The sequence below is a fragment of the Tachypleus tridentatus genome, chromosome 6 (genome assembly GCF_004210375.1).
Source record: "Tachypleus tridentatus isolate NWPU-2018 chromosome 6, ASM421037v1, whole genome shotgun sequence".
NCBI classification, from domain to species: Eukaryota; Metazoa; Arthropoda; class Merostomata; order Xiphosura; family Limulidae; genus Tachypleus; species Tachypleus tridentatus.
In genome coordinates this window covers 23,350,415-23,372,377 of record NC_134830.1, presented here as the reverse complement: position 1 = coordinate 23,372,377, position 21,963 = coordinate 23,350,415, and the positions used below count along the sequence as shown (strand labels likewise).

At 34.6% G+C, this 21,963-nt stretch overlaps 1 protein-coding gene across 2 annotated transcripts in view; it reads left to right on the top strand.

The window, feature by feature from the left end:
* Nucleotides 1-21,963, top strand: part of LOC143252093 (homeobox protein Meis1-like) — a 215,083-nt gene that overhangs the window by 146,410 nt on the left and 46,710 nt on the right. For both annotated transcript variants that reach the window (XM_076503713.1, XM_076503712.1), the window contains one exon: nucleotides 16,478-16,554. In XM_076503713.1, coding sequence (XP_076359828.1) covers nucleotides 16,478-16,554 — 77 coding nt within the window. The remainder of the gene's footprint in view (nucleotides 1-16,477; nucleotides 16,555-21,963) is intronic.

Here is a 21,963-nt window from a genome sequence, read left to right as displayed (position 1 = left end):
ATGACATGAGAGTCTACAATAGTTGGGTTGGTTCTGAACGCTTGCGTAACTGAAATGTTGGTCCTTTTTCTTCGTTTCTTTTACAATCGCTTGTCCCTACATTACGTAGCATTTTCCAAATACTTCATTCTGGATCATTTTTTTTCGTCCAAAATATATAACTTTACGGAAGCATTTTGCGCGTCCATTATTCTGCATTTTCAGTAACATGCACACCTTAAGTTATAGGTGTTTGTGTGCGTTTTCTTATAGCAAAGCCACAATGGGCTATCTGCTCAGCCCACCGAGTGGAATCGAACCCCTGATTTTAGCGTTGTAATTCCGGAGACATACCGCTGGGGGGCTAAGTTACAGGTGCACACATGCTGAAAGTATATCAGTATTTCAGAATCGATGTAACTTGTATTAATCTACATGTTTACGAATTTAACGAATTCAGTTTAAAAAACAAACAAACAATATCAGTCGTCAATTCGAATATTTTTTCCATCTCCACTCCCCTTGAAAGTTAGGCCTAGTAAACCTAATCAACTGCTGTGTATGTGAGGCTAGAGCTTACTGCGATTCTTAATTGTTGTAGCTAATATGATCGGATCAAACGAGGTTTTGAGCTCTATTCTGTGCGTTTCGTCTCCCTCTAGTGTCGCGCGATTAGAGAAAGCGTTCACTTCGTCTGTAATTGCATTAGTTTGGACATCAGCGTTTTTGTCCCGGCGCCGATTGGATCTGTAATATGGTTGCTGGCATTTTCCCGATTAAAGCCGCATCAAAACTGGGAGGCAGCAGGAGAGAGCCCTGAAGAACTGTTGTTTGAAGCGCATTTTGGTTACGGACGCGTCTGCCGTTAAACAAGGCTAACGGCTCCTCGAAATGAATCAAATGGAGAACAAACAGTGAACTAAAAGGTTTATAGTGTTCATTCCTTAAGGTAGTTCAACTATTGAAGCTACGTTACTGACGAAACAACCCAAGTAACGTACTATCAACGAACCAAACCTTACGTAAACGCTTAAAAAGTGCCCCCCCTCAAAAAAAAACGCCACCGCTTTTCGAATATTCTGATCCATTGCTTTCTTGGCGACATTAAACAACATATATTATTTTACAAAGCCGCATAGTTATTAAGCCTACTTCATATTTCAAAAATAGCATCGTTCTAGCTCACAGCACAGTTAGATTTATACACAGAAACATAATAGTTTTCTTTTCAATAGAAGTATACGAATAAACACCCTTGACTCTGTTCTACAATATGGCAGCTTTTAAGCCTTCTAACGGAGTTTTAGTATAGTGAGAGTCATCTAACTGTAAAACCGCGTATAATACAGAAGAATAAGAGATTTGTATCATTATTGTAATGACCTTTTCCAGCACATCTGAACTCTGATCCTATTTTAGAAATTACTCTCGTATAATACCCTCACGACTGCTCTTTTCTTTTGCTTTCTAACACACACGCGCGCGTAGCTGTGTGAATCACAACAACAGAAGGATTATCACGGGTAGTCGGGCAGACACTATGTTCAGGATTAGGGTTAGCTGGCTTGGGGGAGATTAGCAGTACTCTTCTTCACACCCCAGTGGTTACACCCTTCCCTCTTCAATAAGTGATGGGCAAAGTCCTGCATATACACATCCCAAGCTCAAAGAGTAACTTTCCGGAAGAGCTGTGTGCACCTCAAGGTTGACTTGCTCGTGAAACATTTGGTATCGGAACAGTCCAAATCGGACTGCAAGGATAGGAACCTACATCTTGACACACTAACCCTAATATGGAAATTTGCGTCAGTTTTAATACTACAAACAAAATGCTTCGTTAGTTAAAGATTTCGTTCAATGGGAACAAAAATCACTGAAACTGGGTGGTCAGTTTAGAAAATCTAAACAAGATAATTATGTATCATATAAACTTTCACGTATGCCTATAAATCATACAAATAAACATGGTTTTGTATTTTTGAATTATTGCTTGGGATATTCTTTAAACACAGTGTTTTTACACTATTATTACTATTATAATATAACGTTATAAGCTTTTCTTTCTCTACAGGCGGACCGGCATGGCGAAATTAGTTACGGCGTTCGACTCATAATCTGAGGGTTGTGGGTTCGAATCCCCGTCGCACCAAACATGCTCGACCTTTCAACTGTGGGGGCGTTATAATGTGACGGTGAATCCCACTATCCGTTGGTAAAAGAGTAGCTCAAGAGTTGGCGGTGGGTGGTGATGACTAGCTGTCTTCCCTCTAGTGTTACACTACTAAATTAAGGACGGATAGAAACATATAGCCCTCGTGTAGCTTTGCGCGAAATTCAAAACAAACAAACAGAATCGTCCACTAATACAGAACAGATGCAGTAAAAGCATGTGACGAACTTGTTTTATTTATTTACATTTAAGTTCAGGCGTTCTGTTTATCACTTGATGATGCTTTGCCGATACAAGTTCAGTAGCATCTTTTGTCTTTAAATGAAAATTAAACAGTCTTTCTTCTTTCTGACTGTGTGTAACACAGACGTTATGACCGTATCTGATATTGAATGCCACAGCGACAGGCTTAATTTAACCTTTACAACAGAAATATGAAATGTTGTTGTTTACATAGCACGCAGTTAAGTAAATTGCCCTAATTTTAAATCTGAGAATATACAAACGTGTTTGTAAACTTAACCCTCAAATTACCTATTGTCATGGCGTAGGGGGGATTCACATGTTTTACGTTATATTGAATAATTTTACGTTTTTGACGCTTACCACATTCAGTACAAAGAGCTGTCCCAAACTACTGAATAAAATCAATACAAAATACCCAAGAGAACCTCACTAGTAATTAGTGAAGGATTACTGCAAAATTGGTGGTACTGTCAAAATGTTTGTTTGACTTATAATTTATTATAGACCCTGCAGCCAACAGAGTTATGGACCCACAACTAATTTTGTACATCACAGTTCAGAAACATGTGTTTCAAGTGCTGATCGGACCCAGATGGACTTCGATGAATCTTCTACGTTAAAAGTTTTATCTTGTCATTCAATGAGTATTATAATGTATACTGATATTCATATATGTCTGTAGGTTTGGTTTGAAATTCGTGCAAAGCTACACGAGTGCTATCTGTCCTAGCCGTCCCTAATTTAGCAGTGTAAGATCAGAGGGAAGGAAGTTAGTCATCACTCACCGCCAACTCTTGGGCTACTCCTTCACCAACGTATAGTGGGATTGACCGTTATATTATTACGCCCTCACGGCTGAAAGGACGAATATGTTTGAAGTAACGGGGATTCGAACCCGCGACCCTGAAATTATGAGTCAAGCGTCCTTACCACGTGCCCTTGAGGGGCCTACGTGTAAGGTTCAGCAACGTTACCACTAGTATCGATCAGTTTACACACATACATATATATATATCGGAAAATCGATATGTTTGTTGTTGTCGTGTTAAAACACATTTTGTGCTCCTTAAAAGAAAATTGAAAAACGTGCCTCGAAATTACCCAAAACCCGACACTGGATAACCTCTTAAATCCAATGAAAATCGATTTTATGTTTATAGATCCATTTCAGTATAAAATTATGATTCACTAAAAGCAGTAAGACAAAATAAGTAAAGTTTGAAAATGGTACGTTTGTACGTCCATCCCATAATTTCATGTTTCAATTACGCGTGTTCTTTCTTGTTAAGAGTTAAGCACATAGCTTTACAATGGACTATCTGTGCTCTTTCCACCACTGGTATCAAAACCCGGTTTTTAGCGGTGTGAATCTGCAGACATACCGCTGTGCTACTGGATGGGGGCGCGTGTGCATCTTCTAGTATTATGTTGTCAGTTATCATCACTAAAACGTATTTATATGCAGCTGCCAAATTACATATTCAAAAAAATCGGTAATATCATAGTATTAACAGCACAAACCCTCCAGAAAAATATCAAAATCGAAAATATGTTTTGTTTGTTTTAAATTTCGCGCAAAGCTACATGAGGGTTACCTGCGCTAGCCGTCCCTAATTTAGCAGGGTAAGACTAGAGAGAAGGCAGCTGTTCATCACCACCCACAGCCAAGTCTTGGGTTACTCTTTTACCAATGAATAATGGGATTGACCGTAACTATATAACGCCCCCACGGCTGAAAGGGCGAGCATGTTTAGTGCGACAGGGAGTCGAACCCGCGAACCTCGGATTATGAGTCGAGTGCCTTAATCAACTGGCCATGCCGAGCCAAAACTTATTGTAGTGGTTCTTTATTTTTGAATCAACGACAGAATTGAAGACAGACGATTTAAGTTTATTAATAACACAATTGAAGGTTTTTCTGACGAATATAAACAGAATATGGACTGCGTTATTGAAATAATGAGAATATTAAAGATGAAATGAGGAAACTAAAACATGAATAAGTAGTGAAAAAATGTGATAATGTAAGTGCACTTTAATAAAACCTAATGTTATATGTCTCACTATTCAACATTAACAAACCTAATGTTATATGTCTCACTATTCAACATTAACAAACCTAATGTTATATGTCTCACTATTCAACATTAACAAACCTAATGTTATATGTCTCACTATGCAACATTAAGATACCTAATGTTATATGTCTCACTATGAAACATTAATATACCTAATGTTATATGTCTCACTATGCAACATTAATATACCTAATGTTATATGTCTCACTATGCAACATTAATATACCTAATGTTATATGTCTCACTATGCAACATTAATATACCTAATGTTATATGTCTCACTATGCAACATTAATATACCTAATGTTATATGTCTCACTATTCAACATTAACAAACCTAATGTTATATGTCTCACTATGCAACATTAACATACCTAATGTTATATGTCTCACTATGCAACATTAATATACCTAATGTTATATGTCTCACTTATGCAACATTAACTCACACCATAATGTTATATGTCTCACTATGCAACATTAAAACACTTAATGTTATATGTCTCACTATGCAACATTAATATACCTAATGTTATATGTCTCACTATGCAACATTAACAAACCTAATGTTATATGTCTCACTATTCAACATTAACAAACCTAATGTTATATGTTTCACTATTCAACATTAACAAACCTAATGTTATATGTCTCATTATGCAACATTAATATACCTAATGTTATATGTCTCACTATGCAACATTAACACACTTAATGTTATATGTCTCACTGTGCAACATTAACAAACCTAATGTTATATGTCTCACTATTCAACATTAACAAACCTAATGTTATATGTCTTATTATGCAACATTAATATACCTAATGTTATATGTCTCACTATGCAACATTAACACACCTAATGTTATATGTCTCAGTATGCAACATTAAAACACTTAATGTTATATGTCTCACTATGCAACATTAATATACCTAATGTTATATGTCTCACTATGCAACATTAACAAACCTAATGTTATATGTCTCACTATTCAACATTAACAAACCTAATGTTATATGTCTCACTATTCAACATTAACAAACCTAATGTTATATGTCTCATTATGCAACATTAACAAACCTAATGTTATATGTCTCACTATGCAACATTAACACACTTAATGTTATATGTCTCACTGTGCAACATTAACACACTTAATGTTATATGTCTCACTGTGCAACATTAACACACTTAATGTTATATGTCTCACTATGCAACATTAACAAACCTAATGTTATATGTCTCACTATGCAACATTAAAACACTTAATGTTATATGTCTCACTATGCAACATTAACACACTTAATGTTATATGTCTCACTGTGCAACATTAACACACTTAATGTTATATGTCTCACTATGCAACATTAACTTTTATAAATAAATAACTCACTCAAGCACTCTATAAACCGTAACCTTTCGTAAGTATCAAAACATCCAAAAAGAGACAGAAGGGTTAACCTTCGAACTATTGATTGAGGTCGTACGACGTCTGTATGTGTTACTTCACCTTTATTTATTTTATTTGTTATATATTTTATATGTTTCACTTTTAGGTAACAGATATTCTTATAAATTGTCCATATAAATCAAAAGGTGACATTATCTATATAAGACATGATTATTGACGATGACATTACCTCTATAAGACATGATTATTGACGATGACGTTACCTCGATAAGGCATAATTATTGACGATGACATTACCTCGATAAGGCATAATTATTCACGATGACATTACCTCGATAAGGCATAATTATTGACTCATGGTTATTTCCAGAGGAAAATCTTCACTCCTCACGATATAAATATTGATTATCCCAAGTTATCATTTTGCTTATTTACAAACGGTCATCAGAATAAAGAAATGGCAAACAATAACGCGATGACCATTTACTAAAATCCTGTTCATTTGGTTAAAAGCTCTCATAGGATATAAAGCAAAACCTCAGAAAAAGTAAATGCATTCGTCATAATTCTTATATAACAGATTTCACTAACAGAAAGAGAGTCTTTAGTTTTTACATGTCTCACCCAATAACACTTGTATCCTTCGTATATCAGTATGTCATTGTCGTCTTCCGTTTAAAGATTTAAATGTCTCAACTTAAAACAAAAGCTATTCAAAATTCCATTTTCACAGCTATATTAATTTATTAAAAAAAAAAAACTGCATTTGTTTTCAACAAAATTTCTGTATGGTACTTTGAATTATATTGGAAAACAAAACAAAACAAGTTGTCCGTAACTATACTTTTACTTTTAAAAACCTTGCATTTCTGTTAAGACTTTATTTTGACAATTTTATTGGCATCTGCTGTTTTCTGTCTGACAGCGTATACGAGAACAGCTTTTCTTGTAGTTAAATGGTAGCATATGTGGACGACACAAAACACGTCGAAAGATAGCAGGATATAATTTCTGTGGCTGTTGTAATGTCACATCGGCAAATGATGTCAGATTTCTCACTTGGATGTACATACTTATTCATATATGTTTACAGCCTATGCCATTTTGTATGATTGTGAGTAAGAACTGTAATACATTTTAGTAACGAAAAAGTCTGGTCAGTCAGATGTTTCTCTGGGATCCACGTAAAGTGTATATTACTCTTACATTTACTAATTTTTGTTTTCGTGCTTAAAAGACGTTTTCGGATCATTATTTTATAAATATTTTTGAAATACAAATATGTACATATTTTAAGTTTCCCTCTGGTACAGCGGTAAATCTACGGAGTTACAATACTAAAATCAGGGGTTCGATTCCCGATTCCCCTCGATGGACTCAGCAGATAGCTCGATGTGGCTTTGCTATAAGAAAACACACACTGACTGACTTTTACAGTTGAAACAACTTTTTTGGGGGGTAAAACGTTTGAGTTCATTCCATTAGAGAATAATGAAAGATTTAAATAAAACTAACTGTACGAAAAGCGTTATCTCAGTGTTTTCTAGATTACGTTTACAAACCAATCATAATAATAAATTGAAGCAGCTACAATAAGCACATATAACACCATGTAACAAAATGTTTACTTTTTCTTGTTCCTGGACAGAAAATGTTATTTCCCAATTGCTTAAGCCTAAAGTAAATAGAAAAGACCTATTTTTCTCTTCAAACTTTGCTTTTGTGACCTGGGTAATGAAATTTTCAAATTTACCCATTTTCCAGAACATTCCAGGTAGATTCAGTGTTGAGTAGTTGATAGAGAATTTTCTCGAAGTTACAAGAATTTTCTTGTAAACTCAGGGGTTCGATTCCCGATTCCCCTCGGTGGACTCAGCAGATAGCTCGATGTGGCTTTGCTATAAGAAAACACACACACGTATTTGAATTTTTACTATTTTGCGATCCAATAGTGAGTGGGTTGCTACTCGCAGCAGACCAATTTAACCTCCATAACTAAATTAAATCAAAGGAAAATTGTCACGTGAATGAAAATCAAGCGTTTTCTTAAACTATCTCTCGAAAATAAATTTTTGTTTGTGACACGTGCTTTCATTTTTTACTTTCTTAAATTAGTATTTGTAACGAAAAACATGAGTTGTTTCCGTGTGTTGCATTCGATGTTTCCTCAAAGAATAAACAGATTGGAAAGTTTTATTAAATTTTACACATGGAGCTACACACGCACCGTTTTACTTTAAGTTGATAATACACAGTGCTGATCAAGCACAAACTGACAATAGTTTTCCGAAGGTGGAGTTTATTTGCTTCGTAAATACTAATGAAACAAACAAAAACGAATAAACACACATAAAAACCTATAGTTTGATAAGAAACATTCTTGTAATTGGAATGTGTATAAACACTCCATTTCTGGATCATGTTTGATGCTCTGAGCTCTAGATCCGTTCTCTATAATGAAAGTTTTCGCATGCAAATTTCACCAAACTATCATCCTCAGTTCTAAAAGAGGAGGTACTATAAACCACACACCAGCCAACTTATGCATATCAACTAGATGCATTAACATGGCTTGACTGGCGTCGCACGTGCAAGTAGTGAGCCATCAGCGCGTGAGCGTTTTACAGGTTGATTCAATTCATGGGTGCTGCAAACCGTGCACAATTGTAGGACAAGAGATTCGATCTCTCATAATTTCCTATTTGCATACAAAATATTCTCTACGTGGTATCTTTTCTTACTTTTACCCAACCACACGTGTCCAGTCGTTCCAATATAAAGCGCTTAACCTGTGTGACAGGAAAGCCTATGTTTATTCTGTATATAGTTAAATATCGTTATCTCTTTTCTACGTAAGCGATTTTGATATAATTTCCTATAAAATTGTGCGTGTGTCTTCAGAAGCGTCTTATCAGAAGGTAGAGAAAATTGATTTTAAGTTTTACTTCTTGAAAATGTATAAAATCCAGCTGCACAGATCTTGTGTTTATGAGATATTTAACAGTTAAAACTTTTCACTATTTTGTAGTCAAGCACATATCTACACAAAGAGGTATCTTAGCTCTGCCCATCACGGGTATCGAAACTCGTTTCTAGTAATATAAGTCAGTAGACAATAACACTGTACCAGTGGGGGTTAAACGTTTTGGTTTGGTATGTTTTAAATTTCACGAAAAACTACACGAGGGCTATCTGCGCTAGCCGTCCCTAATGTTACAGTGTAAGACAAGAGGGAAGGCAGCTAGTCATCACCACCCACCGCCAACTCTTGGGCTACTCTTCTACCAACGAATAGTGGGATTAACCGTAACATTATAACGCTCCCACGGCTGAAAGGGCGATCATATTTGATGTGATGGGGATTCAAACCCGCGACTCTTAGCTTACAAGTCGAATGCTTTAACCACCTGGCCATGCCGGACCCCAAACGTTTTGACAATGCAAAGGTATTTACAAAGTCTTACAAAAGTCTTACAAAAAATCAGTTGAAAATAAAAGCAGGTTAATAAATGTTATTTTTAAATATCGCTATAACATTCGATAAAGTTGTTCAATGAGGAGCAGTGCTGCCAGAGGTATGGAATGAATGGATGATTCTGTCAATAGTCCATAGTTTGTTCAAAACGTTCCGTTTAAAACAAAGAAACAGAAACCTTTTGAAAACTAACAGAAGTCGCACTCCTTAAGTGTACAACACTCTCAGGGAAATTATGTTTTAATTTTTTTAATGTGACATTCTTTCAAGGTATAACACTTTGTCATTTGATACTTATCATGAATAATACGACATTTTCGTAATCTTCGCTTTTTGATCTAAGCAAACTCTTGGTATTCACGTGACAGAGCCTTTGGTTAAAATTATATTCTATTATTTACGTAACAAACTATGAGTATTGTATTTATTTACGTTTACAGACAGAGTAATTATCTTGGCTTCAAATGAAAAATTGCTCTCAGATCACGCCTTGCTGTTGTTCTCTGCAGATGATGTCGTTGAGTTTTTTAATAAAATATCTCTCGGTTTGTTTTTACAGAGTTTGTTATTTTTCACTAGGCTATTCTTCAAAGATTTTTAAGTTGATAACACGTCGTCCATTAAAACTGCCTCCAGTCAAAAAATCCAACTAAAATTATTTCACATACTTTACTAATTTATAATATTGTATACATTTTCAAAATCATAAAAAGATAGTCCGCATGTGAAACGGAGTCAGCAAAATATAAAACTTAATACAAACTAAGTTGTACGTGAAATGATATAATATATCAAAAAGTCATGAACTTTATTGGTAACAATAGTTTAGATATGTAACAAGAAACAAAATGTACAATAGGGAGAGTGTTACAATTAATTGCCTTTAGCGATTTTAGGACATTTCTCACATGAATAAGTTTTCTGCCCATATTTTACGTATGGCAGGAAACCACCAATAATAGTTATAAACAAATGAGTGATAACAGTTAGAGCCCTTTCTTTTTCGGTAAATAGCAACATATTTTGCTATAACGAAATTTATCCATTTTGCTAGTATGTAGTGTTAGTTGATTTTTAGTTTTGTCGATAAGAAATTTGACTAGTTCGTATCAAATGCGGTCACCAGTGATCTGAGTTAGTCTTTATTAAGTTCAGTCACAAGAGAACTGAATTAACTATCTTCCGTTTTGTTTCTCCTTAAGTCACTTAGTCCGTCTTCAACTTTGTAACTGGCCAACTTAGTTGTTTTTGTTAATGGTAAATAAAGCTTATCCATATTGTATTTCATCGCTGGTTTTTCCGTTTGTTTTTGTTGAATTTCGCGCAAAGCTTCTCGAGGATTATCTAAGCTAACCGTTCTGTATTCTAGAAAGATAGCTAATTTGTTTGCTGAATTTTGTGCAAATCTGCTCAAGAGCTTTCTGTGTTAATTAATCATCTCTAATTTAAAAGTTTAGACTAAAAAAGGGACAGTTAATCAACACTACCTTCCGCAGCTCTAGGGTTAATTTTTACCAAAGAAAAGTGGGATTGCCCGTCGCTTATAACGTTCCTATGGCTGATAGGACAAGCATTTTCGATGACGGGACTCGAACCAAAGAACCACAGATTGTGAGACGAGCATCCTAAAACACAAGCTAAAATATTAGATGAAAGATAATTTTCACTAGTAAATAAAATTACCTCATGCTTAGTTTTGTCAACAGTAAATTAAGTTAGTCCATATTGTATTAAATAACTAATAAACTGACTTAGTTAATATTAAAGTAAGTTGAAAAAAAAACTGACGTGTTAAGCCAGTCGTATGTTATAAATTGTTAGAGTGTAACAAAGCGTACCACTTTGTCAATTTCTTTGTCACTCAAGCATTGTATATCATCTATCCCATCAACTAACATCTAACTGGTCTACAGTGTATTCGGTTGTTCACCCATCTACTTATTAGCTTTCTTTGCTTTATCCTCACGTTAAAATGTTAACTTATTGTCATTCTTTCACTCATTGTCATTCTTTCTCTCCTCTTCTAGCAAATTCTACGTAACTTGATATTGTAGTGTTACACGTAATGAATTTAGAATAAAATAAATCCATTTTCGAGTTAATACACTTAGCAGCCATTCTTAAGCCCATTAGTATAGATTAGTGAGATCAGAAGGGCTATAAGAACAGCTACGTAACAGTGTTAATCCCCAGGCATTATACCTGAAAAAAATGATCATAATAAACTTATTAAGTGAAAATCCGCTTGAAACTGACAATCGGACATTGCCTTAACTTTCTCTTCAGCCCAATCTTATTTCATATGAAAAGGAGCGATAATGACTCATATTTTAAATAACAACTGCCAGTAAATATTACATCTAAAGATAACGTTTGTCCAGAAGGCGTTAGCGCCTCAAAAATTGTACTTATTTTAGAGGTTTTTTGCTATCTTTATGTGCTAATATATACAATTATCTCCTTTAAACATTGCTACCTAGTGCTTTCCAAAAACTTATTATAATTTATTAAACAATCTAATCCCTAATATCAGTCTGCTTTAAGAATAGTTTTATCTGTCCGTTTATCTGTCAATGTTCTCTGAACAAAATCATACTTTACTCAAAGTAACCGTAATGCTGGCCTTTTCCAAAACACTTTTCTCGCTAAGTTTTGTTTTTGAGAAAGTCTACCTCGACATGCAGCTGAGAACTTGTTTGCTTACCGTGTGTTTGAAAAATAACTAAATTTCACTGGATTTAATTTATGTTTAAAACGATAGAGGAAAAATGTGTATGAATATCTTAGGTTCACATCTCATTTTTTTCTTTTAGCAGCTATAGACCACTAGCTAATAAAATAACTGCTTAACACTCCTACGAAAAGTGGGGCCTAATAGGCCCCAGAGCAACTTGAAAGGTTATTAATATTAAGCTAATAATTTTGTATTTAACTGAAATTGCCATTTAAATCCATTAATGAATGGATTAACGTGATTCCCACTGTCCCTATCTACTATGTAGCGAAACCACAGCCAGGGGAACGGGCTTGGAGAAATCAAGACTAGAAACGTCTTTTCGTAGGAGTGTTAATCGCGAACAGAAATTTTGTTTTCGTTTAATATAAAAACAATGAGTTTCTGCATGAGTATCCCATAAATCGTGTACCAATAACTTATATAAATGAAAACTAACAATAATGTAAGTTTTTTTTCAAACTGTTCAGATAAAGCTGGAATGTAAATACGTGTGTCTGTCGTTGGTGCATTGTTCTGTTATGTAAAAAAAAATTTGCTTCAAAATAAAAACATACCGTAAAACCAATAATTGTTTTATGACGCGCAAATCCGTTAGTTTCAAATTCATGTGACAGTCTGTTCCTAAACATCAGTTGTATAAGCAGAGAAAATGGAACGTCTGTCAAAAACACGGAGCTTAAGGCGCGCTTTAATGCTTGTCTGGAAAACGAAGAAGGACAAAGGGAGATTTGGGGGTGGCCTTTCTTTTGAACCAGTGTTACTTGATTTATAGGATTTAATAGCTGGCTGGGGAGACTGGGGAGCACGTGAACCTCTCAAACTATGGTCATTAATTACAAGCTCAAGACAGTAAGGACATGTGGTAGATCCATGCTGGACACGAAAAGGCCTGAGAATTCTCCGAAATAACAAAAAAAGGTTACGTAGTTCAATCCTTGTCTTTGCTAAAGTTTCTACTACAAGAAATAGAACAGTTTGATAAATGTGAAATAGAACACTGCAGAATACACGGACAAAAAGGTATTTTTTCTCGTCTTTGAGAAACTCAATATGAGAATGTGTATGTTCACTGAAACTGAATGTGTGAGTAAACATACGCAGGCACATACATCAGTTTCAGTATTTGAGGATGTAACCGGTTTACCAAGAAAAAGGAAAGGACTGCGCGTGATGGATGAGTGTCGCAACATATTAATAAAGATTTACAAACACGAATTTATAATGTATAGCATATTCGCTGTTATTAACTTCTGACCACAAATAAGCCAAATAAACAGGTCAGAACAAATAACTTAACGAAGCCTACTGTCTAAGACAAACAAGAGATGCTTAATGTCATAAGTCAATACCAAACAAAACTAAAACAAGTTATGATTATTAGAAAGCATTGAATCATGAGCTGAGGACTGAGCGTGGCCCAGTAATTATTGTGGTCGAAATGTGAATGCAATAAAACAAAATCGCTGGTCAGTGTTTTGTTGCCAGAAATTTCGCTTTGCACACATAGCATTTTAGTAGTGACGGGTGTATCTGACTATTCGGTTAGAGTAGGCTAATAGTTGGCGGTGAGGGCTGCTGCTAGCTATCTTTATTCTCGTCTAACAATTAAAAATTCGAGATGGATGTGAGGAGACAGGATTTTGTGTAGTTTTTACATGAGCACTTTTAAATAAACGAAATGATTAGTTGGGTATACACTTGCTTTAACTATATTTTCAGCTGCGCTAGAATGTATTCTAGTTGATAACGTACACATGAAACTATTATATAAAACGGATAGACTGCGTTATAAAAACTGCTGCTCCACCAGTTCTGTAAAGACGTTCTGCAACCGAAGAATTAGTGCCAGTGACGTAATAATGAAGCTTCAAAGAATTATCACTCTTTTCAACATTAAGAAGCAACTTATATTATTCACAGAGATCACATTCATTTGATATTATGCTTTTTAAAATGAAACGTTTTTTTAACTTTATGGTGAACTTACTGAAAGAAAATTGAATATAATACTATTTATTCAGCTAAGCAAATATATTCGTGGTATGTTTTGCGTAACTGGCTTAAATATAATGGAACAAGACGGTCGTTTCTGGATGCTGTTGATTAATTAAAAAATTACACGGTATGTATCTTTTAAATGAAATCATGAAAAACCTTATGCTTTGTATTTGCTTGATATTTTAGTATAAAAATAGTGTATATAAACCTATGTTATCAAGATAAAGTTATATTGACCAGTGTTTATTAAACTGTTTAGTCTAAAACTGATTGAAGAAATACCATGGTAACAAATCTTAGGTGTGGAGATATAAAATGATTTTAGGCCTAAAAAAAATTGATGGGACGTCACTTTGAACTGAATTTGTTTCTGTTTTTCAAATAATTTTGTTACTAACTGGGGTACCCGTCTCCTGGACAGACATTATGTAAATTCATGAATAATGAAAGGTTATTTTATGACATGTAAAGCTTTCCTTATATGTAATTGTAAAAGAAAAAAGCAAAAACGCCTATTAAAAATGCAAAACACACACACAAAAATGTTGTATGCATCTCCCCAGAGGGCCCGGCGTGGCCAGGTGGGTTAAGGCGTTTGACTCGTAATTTGAGGGTCGCGGGTTCGAATCCCTGCCGCACCAAACATGCTTGCTCTTTCAGCCGTGAGGGCGTTATAATGTGACGGTCAATCCCACTATTCGTTGGTAAAAGAGTAGCCCAAGAGTTGGCGGTGGGTGGTGATGACTAGCTGCCGTCCCTAATTTAGCAGTGTAAGACTAGAGGTCTGCTAGCGCAGACAGCCCTCGAGTAGCTTTGTACGAAATTCAAAACAAACAAACAATTCCCCCAGAATCCATTGCACCTCCATACCAAGTTTGGTAAAGATCCATTTATTGAAGGTGAGGTAGTGGTAAAAAACGCAAAAGCGCTCATAAAAAAACCTGACAATTTGTTGTATGTATCTCTCTACGGAACTGATAAACCTTCATATTAAATTTGGTGAAGATCTAATCATAGAGATGAAATAGTTGTAGAAAACGTCTACAAAAACCACAAAATTCAAAACTGAAAATCTATTCGTACGGAACTAACAAAACTCCATACCGAAGATCAATCCCATGTTACATGGACATACAACAGTACAATTATATTTTACCGAAGATCAATCCCATGTTACATGGACAAACAACAGTACAATTATATTTTACCGAAGATCAATCCCATGTTACATGGACAGACAACAGTACAATTATATTTTACCGAAGATCAATCCCATGTTACATGGACATACAACAGACAATTATATTTTACCGAAGATCAATCCCATGTTACATGGACAAACAACAGTACAATTATATTTTACCGAAGATCAATCCCATGTTACATGGACAGACAACAGTACAATTATATTTTACCAATCCCATGAAGATCAATCCCATGTTACATGGACATACAACAGACAATTATATTTTACCGAAGATCAATCCCATGTTACATGGACAGACAACAGTACAATTATATTTTACCGAAGATCAATCCCATGTTACATGGACAGACAACAGTACAATTATATTTTACCGAAGATCAATCCACACCATGTTACATGGACAGACAACAGTACAATTATATTTTACCGAAGATCAATCCACACCATGTTACATGGACAGACAACAGTACAATTATATTTTACCGAAGATCAATCCCATGTTACATGGACAGACAACAGTACAATTATATTTTACCGAAGATCAATCCACACCATGTTACATGGACAGACAACAGTACAATTATATTTATGTAGATTAGTTCTAGTAAACTGAAATGGTTATAAAAAGTAACATTTTCTCTCTTTCGTGTGTTTTCTTCACAATAGTTACAATTCCTGAAATACTTTGTTAAATATTATAACTTGTAGCCAACAATTAAAAAGTATATGCTATCATATTAATCACGTAACTCGAAAAAGTGCGAATGCGTAGGTCTTGGGAAAGGGGTGAAGAATCACGTGATACTAAACATGTTTTTCCCACAATCCCTTTAACCACTCTTACATACTTCAAATCAAATACATCTAAACTGACATTAATGTTCTACCTATGGCTTCTTTGTGTTGCATCTAATTACTGTCAGTATTACCTAATGATATCTTACTGAGCGAAAGGTCTGTTTGGACTGTCTAATTGTGGTCCGTTATAACTTATTTAAATATTACATAGCATTTCCTTATTTCGAACACTTTGAGTAAAACATTCCAGCTTTGCCTTTTATATGAAATAAAACACAGATGCCATTTTTAGCATTTACTTTAATTAACACAGCTAAGTAAAGTTGTCATACCTTGGAGTTATAGCCTAATACAGTAAGATTTTCACTTTGTTTCAGCATCCTTATCCGTCAGAGGACCAAAAGAAACAACTGGCACAAGATACAGGTTTAACCATTCTTCAAGTCAACAACTGGTAATTATCAAACTTTTTCCTTCAGTGAATTATTCTGATATAAAGCTCTCTCTAGTAGAGATATGCAGATTAACTCAAATTACCGATTTGTTTTAATGTTGTTCACAACTGGTGTGATTCGCATTTTGCCAGTTACATCAACCAGTATAAAGAACTGAACACAAAGTGGGTGAAATCAGTCATTTTGGATATAAAATTTTCACGTACAGACCCTAAGTAATGTTTAGTGGTATTAATCGTATTATTCATGGTATTGTTTTTGTAATTTTTGTGTATGGCTCGTATTCATTATTACGGACCTTGTAAACAACATAAACATGGACACACAAGCAGTTTGTTATATAAACATGTTATATAAAAAAAAACATGGTTAAGAAGCTAATTGGGCCATTGATTGTTTGACGGTTAAGGCACTAAACCGAACTTAAGTATTTAAATGTATTTAATTAATACATCTAACAAGTGGGTGCTTAATAAAGTTTGAGTAACATACGTATAGTTAATGAAATATAAGCTGTCCAATAATGAAAGGGTATGATTCAGTTCTACTTTGTTAGTGTACTGACTCTTAGATTTGTATAGAATGTTTAATTTCATATTTACATTAAGCCTAACTTTACAAAATATTATATATGTTGTATACAACATAATCACAGAATGTATGCTGATCAACTCTGAACATTTACACTTATAAAGTCTGTAATGTTAACATCACAGAACTAAATTGATGTCTTTAATGTTGTTACAACACCATTTGACAATACTACACCAGATTGTTGAAAAGTAACTCAATAAATATCATAATACCTTGTATTTATTATGTAATTTTAAACAGTACAGCTATAAAGATATAAACTGCTTTTTTACATAATTATGAGACTACAGCTTTCTGTTTTTAATGTGCTCCTGCTTTATGTTGTGACCAGTCAACTGTTGCTATAATCGCAAGTTGTTTTTTGGTAACCTCTGAGTATTTTTCTTCCTCGAGAGGAAGTACACACGCATTTGGTTGGGTGGAAAACTACTAGTCCAGAAACTGCACGTGGTTAGAAAAGGGCGTTTACCAAATGATTGACACAAAGCTACACTGGCAGAAAAGAAAATTCCAATTATACGAATTATCAAGATGAGAACGTTTGTGAAAGTAATGATACGCGCAATGGATGATAAGAAGAAATCTTGTGGATAATCATGATTGAAAACTGAACTTGCTTCTTAATAGTCCATAAACATGATCTAGGAAACACAAAACATAAAGATCGTAATTATTGTACTGAATTTTCTGGTAACAGTAAGCCTTAGCTGGTGTACGTTTGTAGTTTTCATTCTTTGTGATCTTTATCAAAGTTCGGTTTCAGTTGCTTAAAATTGTTTGACTTAATGCCTCAGAAGCTAAAGCGGCAGCTCAGTTCCAAACGTTTGAGTTCTTAAATTGATGACTCTTGAGTAGTAGGTTCGCTATTTTCTTGTTTTATGAAAAGGTGATTTAAACTAGGGCCCCCCGCTAGTACAGCGGTATGTCTCCGGATTTACAACGCTAAAATCAGGGGTTCGATTCCCCTCGGTGGGCTGAGCAGATAACCCGATGTGACTTTGCTATATGAAAAACACACTCAAACACGCTTAAACTAGCTTTGTTTCCGAGAACTAACGTGTTTATATTTTAAACCAAATTATCAAAAAATTTTGCTGTTACATCTAGAAGAAGAATGCTCTTCCACTTGTTACTGGATTGTTTTAACTTTAATTAGTAATATATTTATTGAATATTGATTGTATGAGACATTGTGGTCAGTTATAATGAATGATACATCTTAGCAGGAGTTGATGTTTCTATCAGTTATATCACTAGATCTCTGAGTAATGTGAGCATGAGTTGATGTTTCTATCACGTATATCACTAGATCTCTGAGTAATGTGAGCATGAGTTGATGCTTCTATCACGTATATCACTAGATTCCTGAGTAATGTGAGCAGGAGTTGATGTTTCTATCAGGTATATCACTAGATCTCTGAGTAATGTGAGCATGAGTTGATGCTTCTATCACGTATATCACTAGATCTCTGAGTAATGTGAGCATGAGTTGATGCTTCTATCACGTATATCACTAGATTCCTGAGTAATGTGAGCAGGAGTTGATGTTTCTATCAGGTATATCACTAGATCTCTGAGTAATTTGAGCATTCAGACATTGCCATTGTTTCCCGTCCTTTTATGAACAAATTGAAGACATAACCACTTAAGGTCATACAAACATTAACATTTTTATAATTCATTTCTATGACTTGCAAACGATAAACATTTAATAATCTTCTTCTGTGAATTGCAAATCATAAAATATTTATCATCTTTTTTTTTAATTAATCATTCTCATCCGTCCATATGAATGTAAAACAATGTAACATCAGAAGCCACTACCAGCAGGTGATAATGGGATGTTTCGAACAGAAAGAAACAAAAAATTGTTAAAACGCAGATTGCATACTGTATAAACTACAAACTATGAATAACATTTCAAACCTAACCAGTGGATTAGAGTATATAAGCTTTGGGCCCGTCATGGCCAAGCGTGTTAAGGCGTTTGACTCATAATCCGAGGGTCACGGGTTCGAATCCCGGTCGCACCAAACATGTTTGCCCTCCCAGTCGTGGGGGCGTTATAATGTGACGGTCAATCTCACTATTCGTTGTTAAAAGAGTAGCCCAAGAGTTGGCGGTGGGTGGTGATGACTATCTGCCTTCCCTCTTGTCTTACACTAGTCTAAATTAGGGACGGCTATCGCAGATAGCCCTCGAGTAGCTTTGTGCGAAATTCAAAACACAAACAAACAAATATAAGCTTTGAATCATAAAATACCTGTTTTATTTCTAAGCTACTTCTATGTGTTAGAACTGTCTAAATAAATAAATTTATAAAATATTCTGTTAGAGACGCTGGAACATAGATGTTTTACCTTGGGCATCTTTCAAAGCAAACATTTATCTTCTGTTCCCAGAAAGGAAGATGGAGTGAAGACAAATAAATTTCCGTAAGAGTAAAAAACTAATGATTGTGTCATTGTGACAGTTGTATATATTATATATCAATGAAACTAACACAAATCATAAGTTTATTTCGAGATATACCAATGACATATATCAGTAGAATGAAACACCTTAGTAGGCGTTATCAGCCTTTGTGTGGGATCACCATCAGTGGTCTCCAATAATCCAGCAGTCTACGCTAAACAAACGTCTGTTACATAAGATATGAGCGAATGAATACATATCACAAATAGCAGACTGTACTTTATTCACAGCGAAACAAAAACATGAGTATGAAAATATATACTGCTCTTAAAAGAGTGTTCAGAGACTTTGAGCACTTGAACTGGCACATCTAGCATGGAATACAAGGAGTGTTCAGAAACCTTGAGTATATAAATTGGTTTAACTAGCATGCTGTGAAAAAAAGTATTTCGACATCTTGAGCATGTGAACTGACCCACCGAGCATGTTTTACGAGGAAACTCACCTAAGTAGATTATTAACACAACAAATCCTAGAAATCACATGGAAATCGAACTGTTTAAAAAGGAATATTTTATCCCATTCTTACAGTCGTCAACAAATGACAAAGTTTCATGAAACAGTGATGAAAATAAACCACGCCCATGATTTGTTGGTATTTACAGTGAAGAGCACAACTTGTAGAAAAATTAGCAGTTACTTAAGCCTAAAACAGTTTGATGACAGATTAACTATTACTTTTCATATATTCTATGACTAAATGTCCAGTTATAATGACAAGACAATGAATATTAACAAAAGTTACAAAAGCAAAAGACTCGCAAAAATAGGCCAGCAAATAATGTTCAGGAGAAATATCTCTGTCAAACACGTGTTCCATGCCCTTTAATCCATGTTGGTCATTGTTTGGTCGTTTGACCTGGGAAAATCAGGTACGTATGGACCACTACCTTCTTCCTCCTTGACTATTGATTCGTTATTGAGAGTTGTATAAAGTCAACGTCAGGAAGACCAGTTCTTATATCATGCAGTCACTGCACACACATAGCAACAGCTCATTTTCTAACGCGAGTGACCCTTTTCAGGTCACGTCCATGAATGTGTAACATCATCCTTTCGAGTTTTCTAATATAAATGTTTGTTGTTGTTTATTGACAATCAGTTAACATAAATATTAATTGAAAACATATAGCACCAGTTCCATTTTCACATAAGTAAATATCTTTAAAATAATTCCACCCCGTGGCTCAGCGGTATGTTTGCGGACTTACAACGCAAAAAATCGGGTTTCGATACACGTGGTGGGCAGAGCACAGATAGCCCATTGTGCAGTTTTGTGCTTAATACAAAACAACAACTACAACTTTAAAATAAAATTAACAAATTTTATTTTGTTAATAAAAAACAAAATAGTAGCATTTTGAAATGATCCCGCTAAGATTTAGATACCCGACCTTTGAACTTGTGGAACAGACGATTTTCAGTTGTTGAAATGGACGCGTTTATTCAATATATGTGGACAAAATAAGTATTCACAATGCTGTTGTGTGAAACCTTCAAAGATCCAAGCCACCCAAGCTTGACGTGACTGTAATTAAACTGAACAACTGACTGGCTAATTTAACAGCTTTTTAAATGGAATATGAATTTAAACTGTAAGGAAACTTTAAAAAGTCGTGAACTAGTTAAAGGTTAACCTACGATTAAAGTTAAAATAACTTAATGAACATAGAACTATGTGCTGTTTCAAGTAACCTGTATAACACACAAATTTCAAGACTAAAACATTAAAGTGAGCTTATATTCTTTCTGTGAGACTTTAATCAAGTACGTAATAGACAGTACGTCACCCAGGGAGGAGTATTCATTGGATGTTATATCTTGATCATCCAGTTAAAAGCATCGAGACAATCATACATGACGATTGGTTACACGTGTGAAATTTCATGTTCTGTAACAAATGTAAGTTATTTAAGCTGAATTAAGGTTAATTTTATAGTTACTAATTTTAAGTAGAAAGACCTGCTGTACCATAATCCTGGTTATTATTACATGGTATTAACAGTTTAGTTCTAATGTAGGATAATTACAATCTTGTATTTTAAGAAAATAGAAGAAGGGCACGTGGTCTGCTTTTCATGCACAGCATAAACAAAAATTTATATTCATTAGAATCTGCCACATTCTAATCTACATAATTTCAACGTCTTATAGTTAGTATAACTATATTTATACAAACGTTTATGAGTCACAGTTCAGTCATGGGAATTTATACACCTGTTATAGATATTTTAAAAGCTCTCTTAAGCTTGTAGGTTTTTATAGCAGACATAATTAAGTTATGTCTAACTATCTCATCTTGCATATGAGACAATAAACATTTGCTAATGTTCGACGGG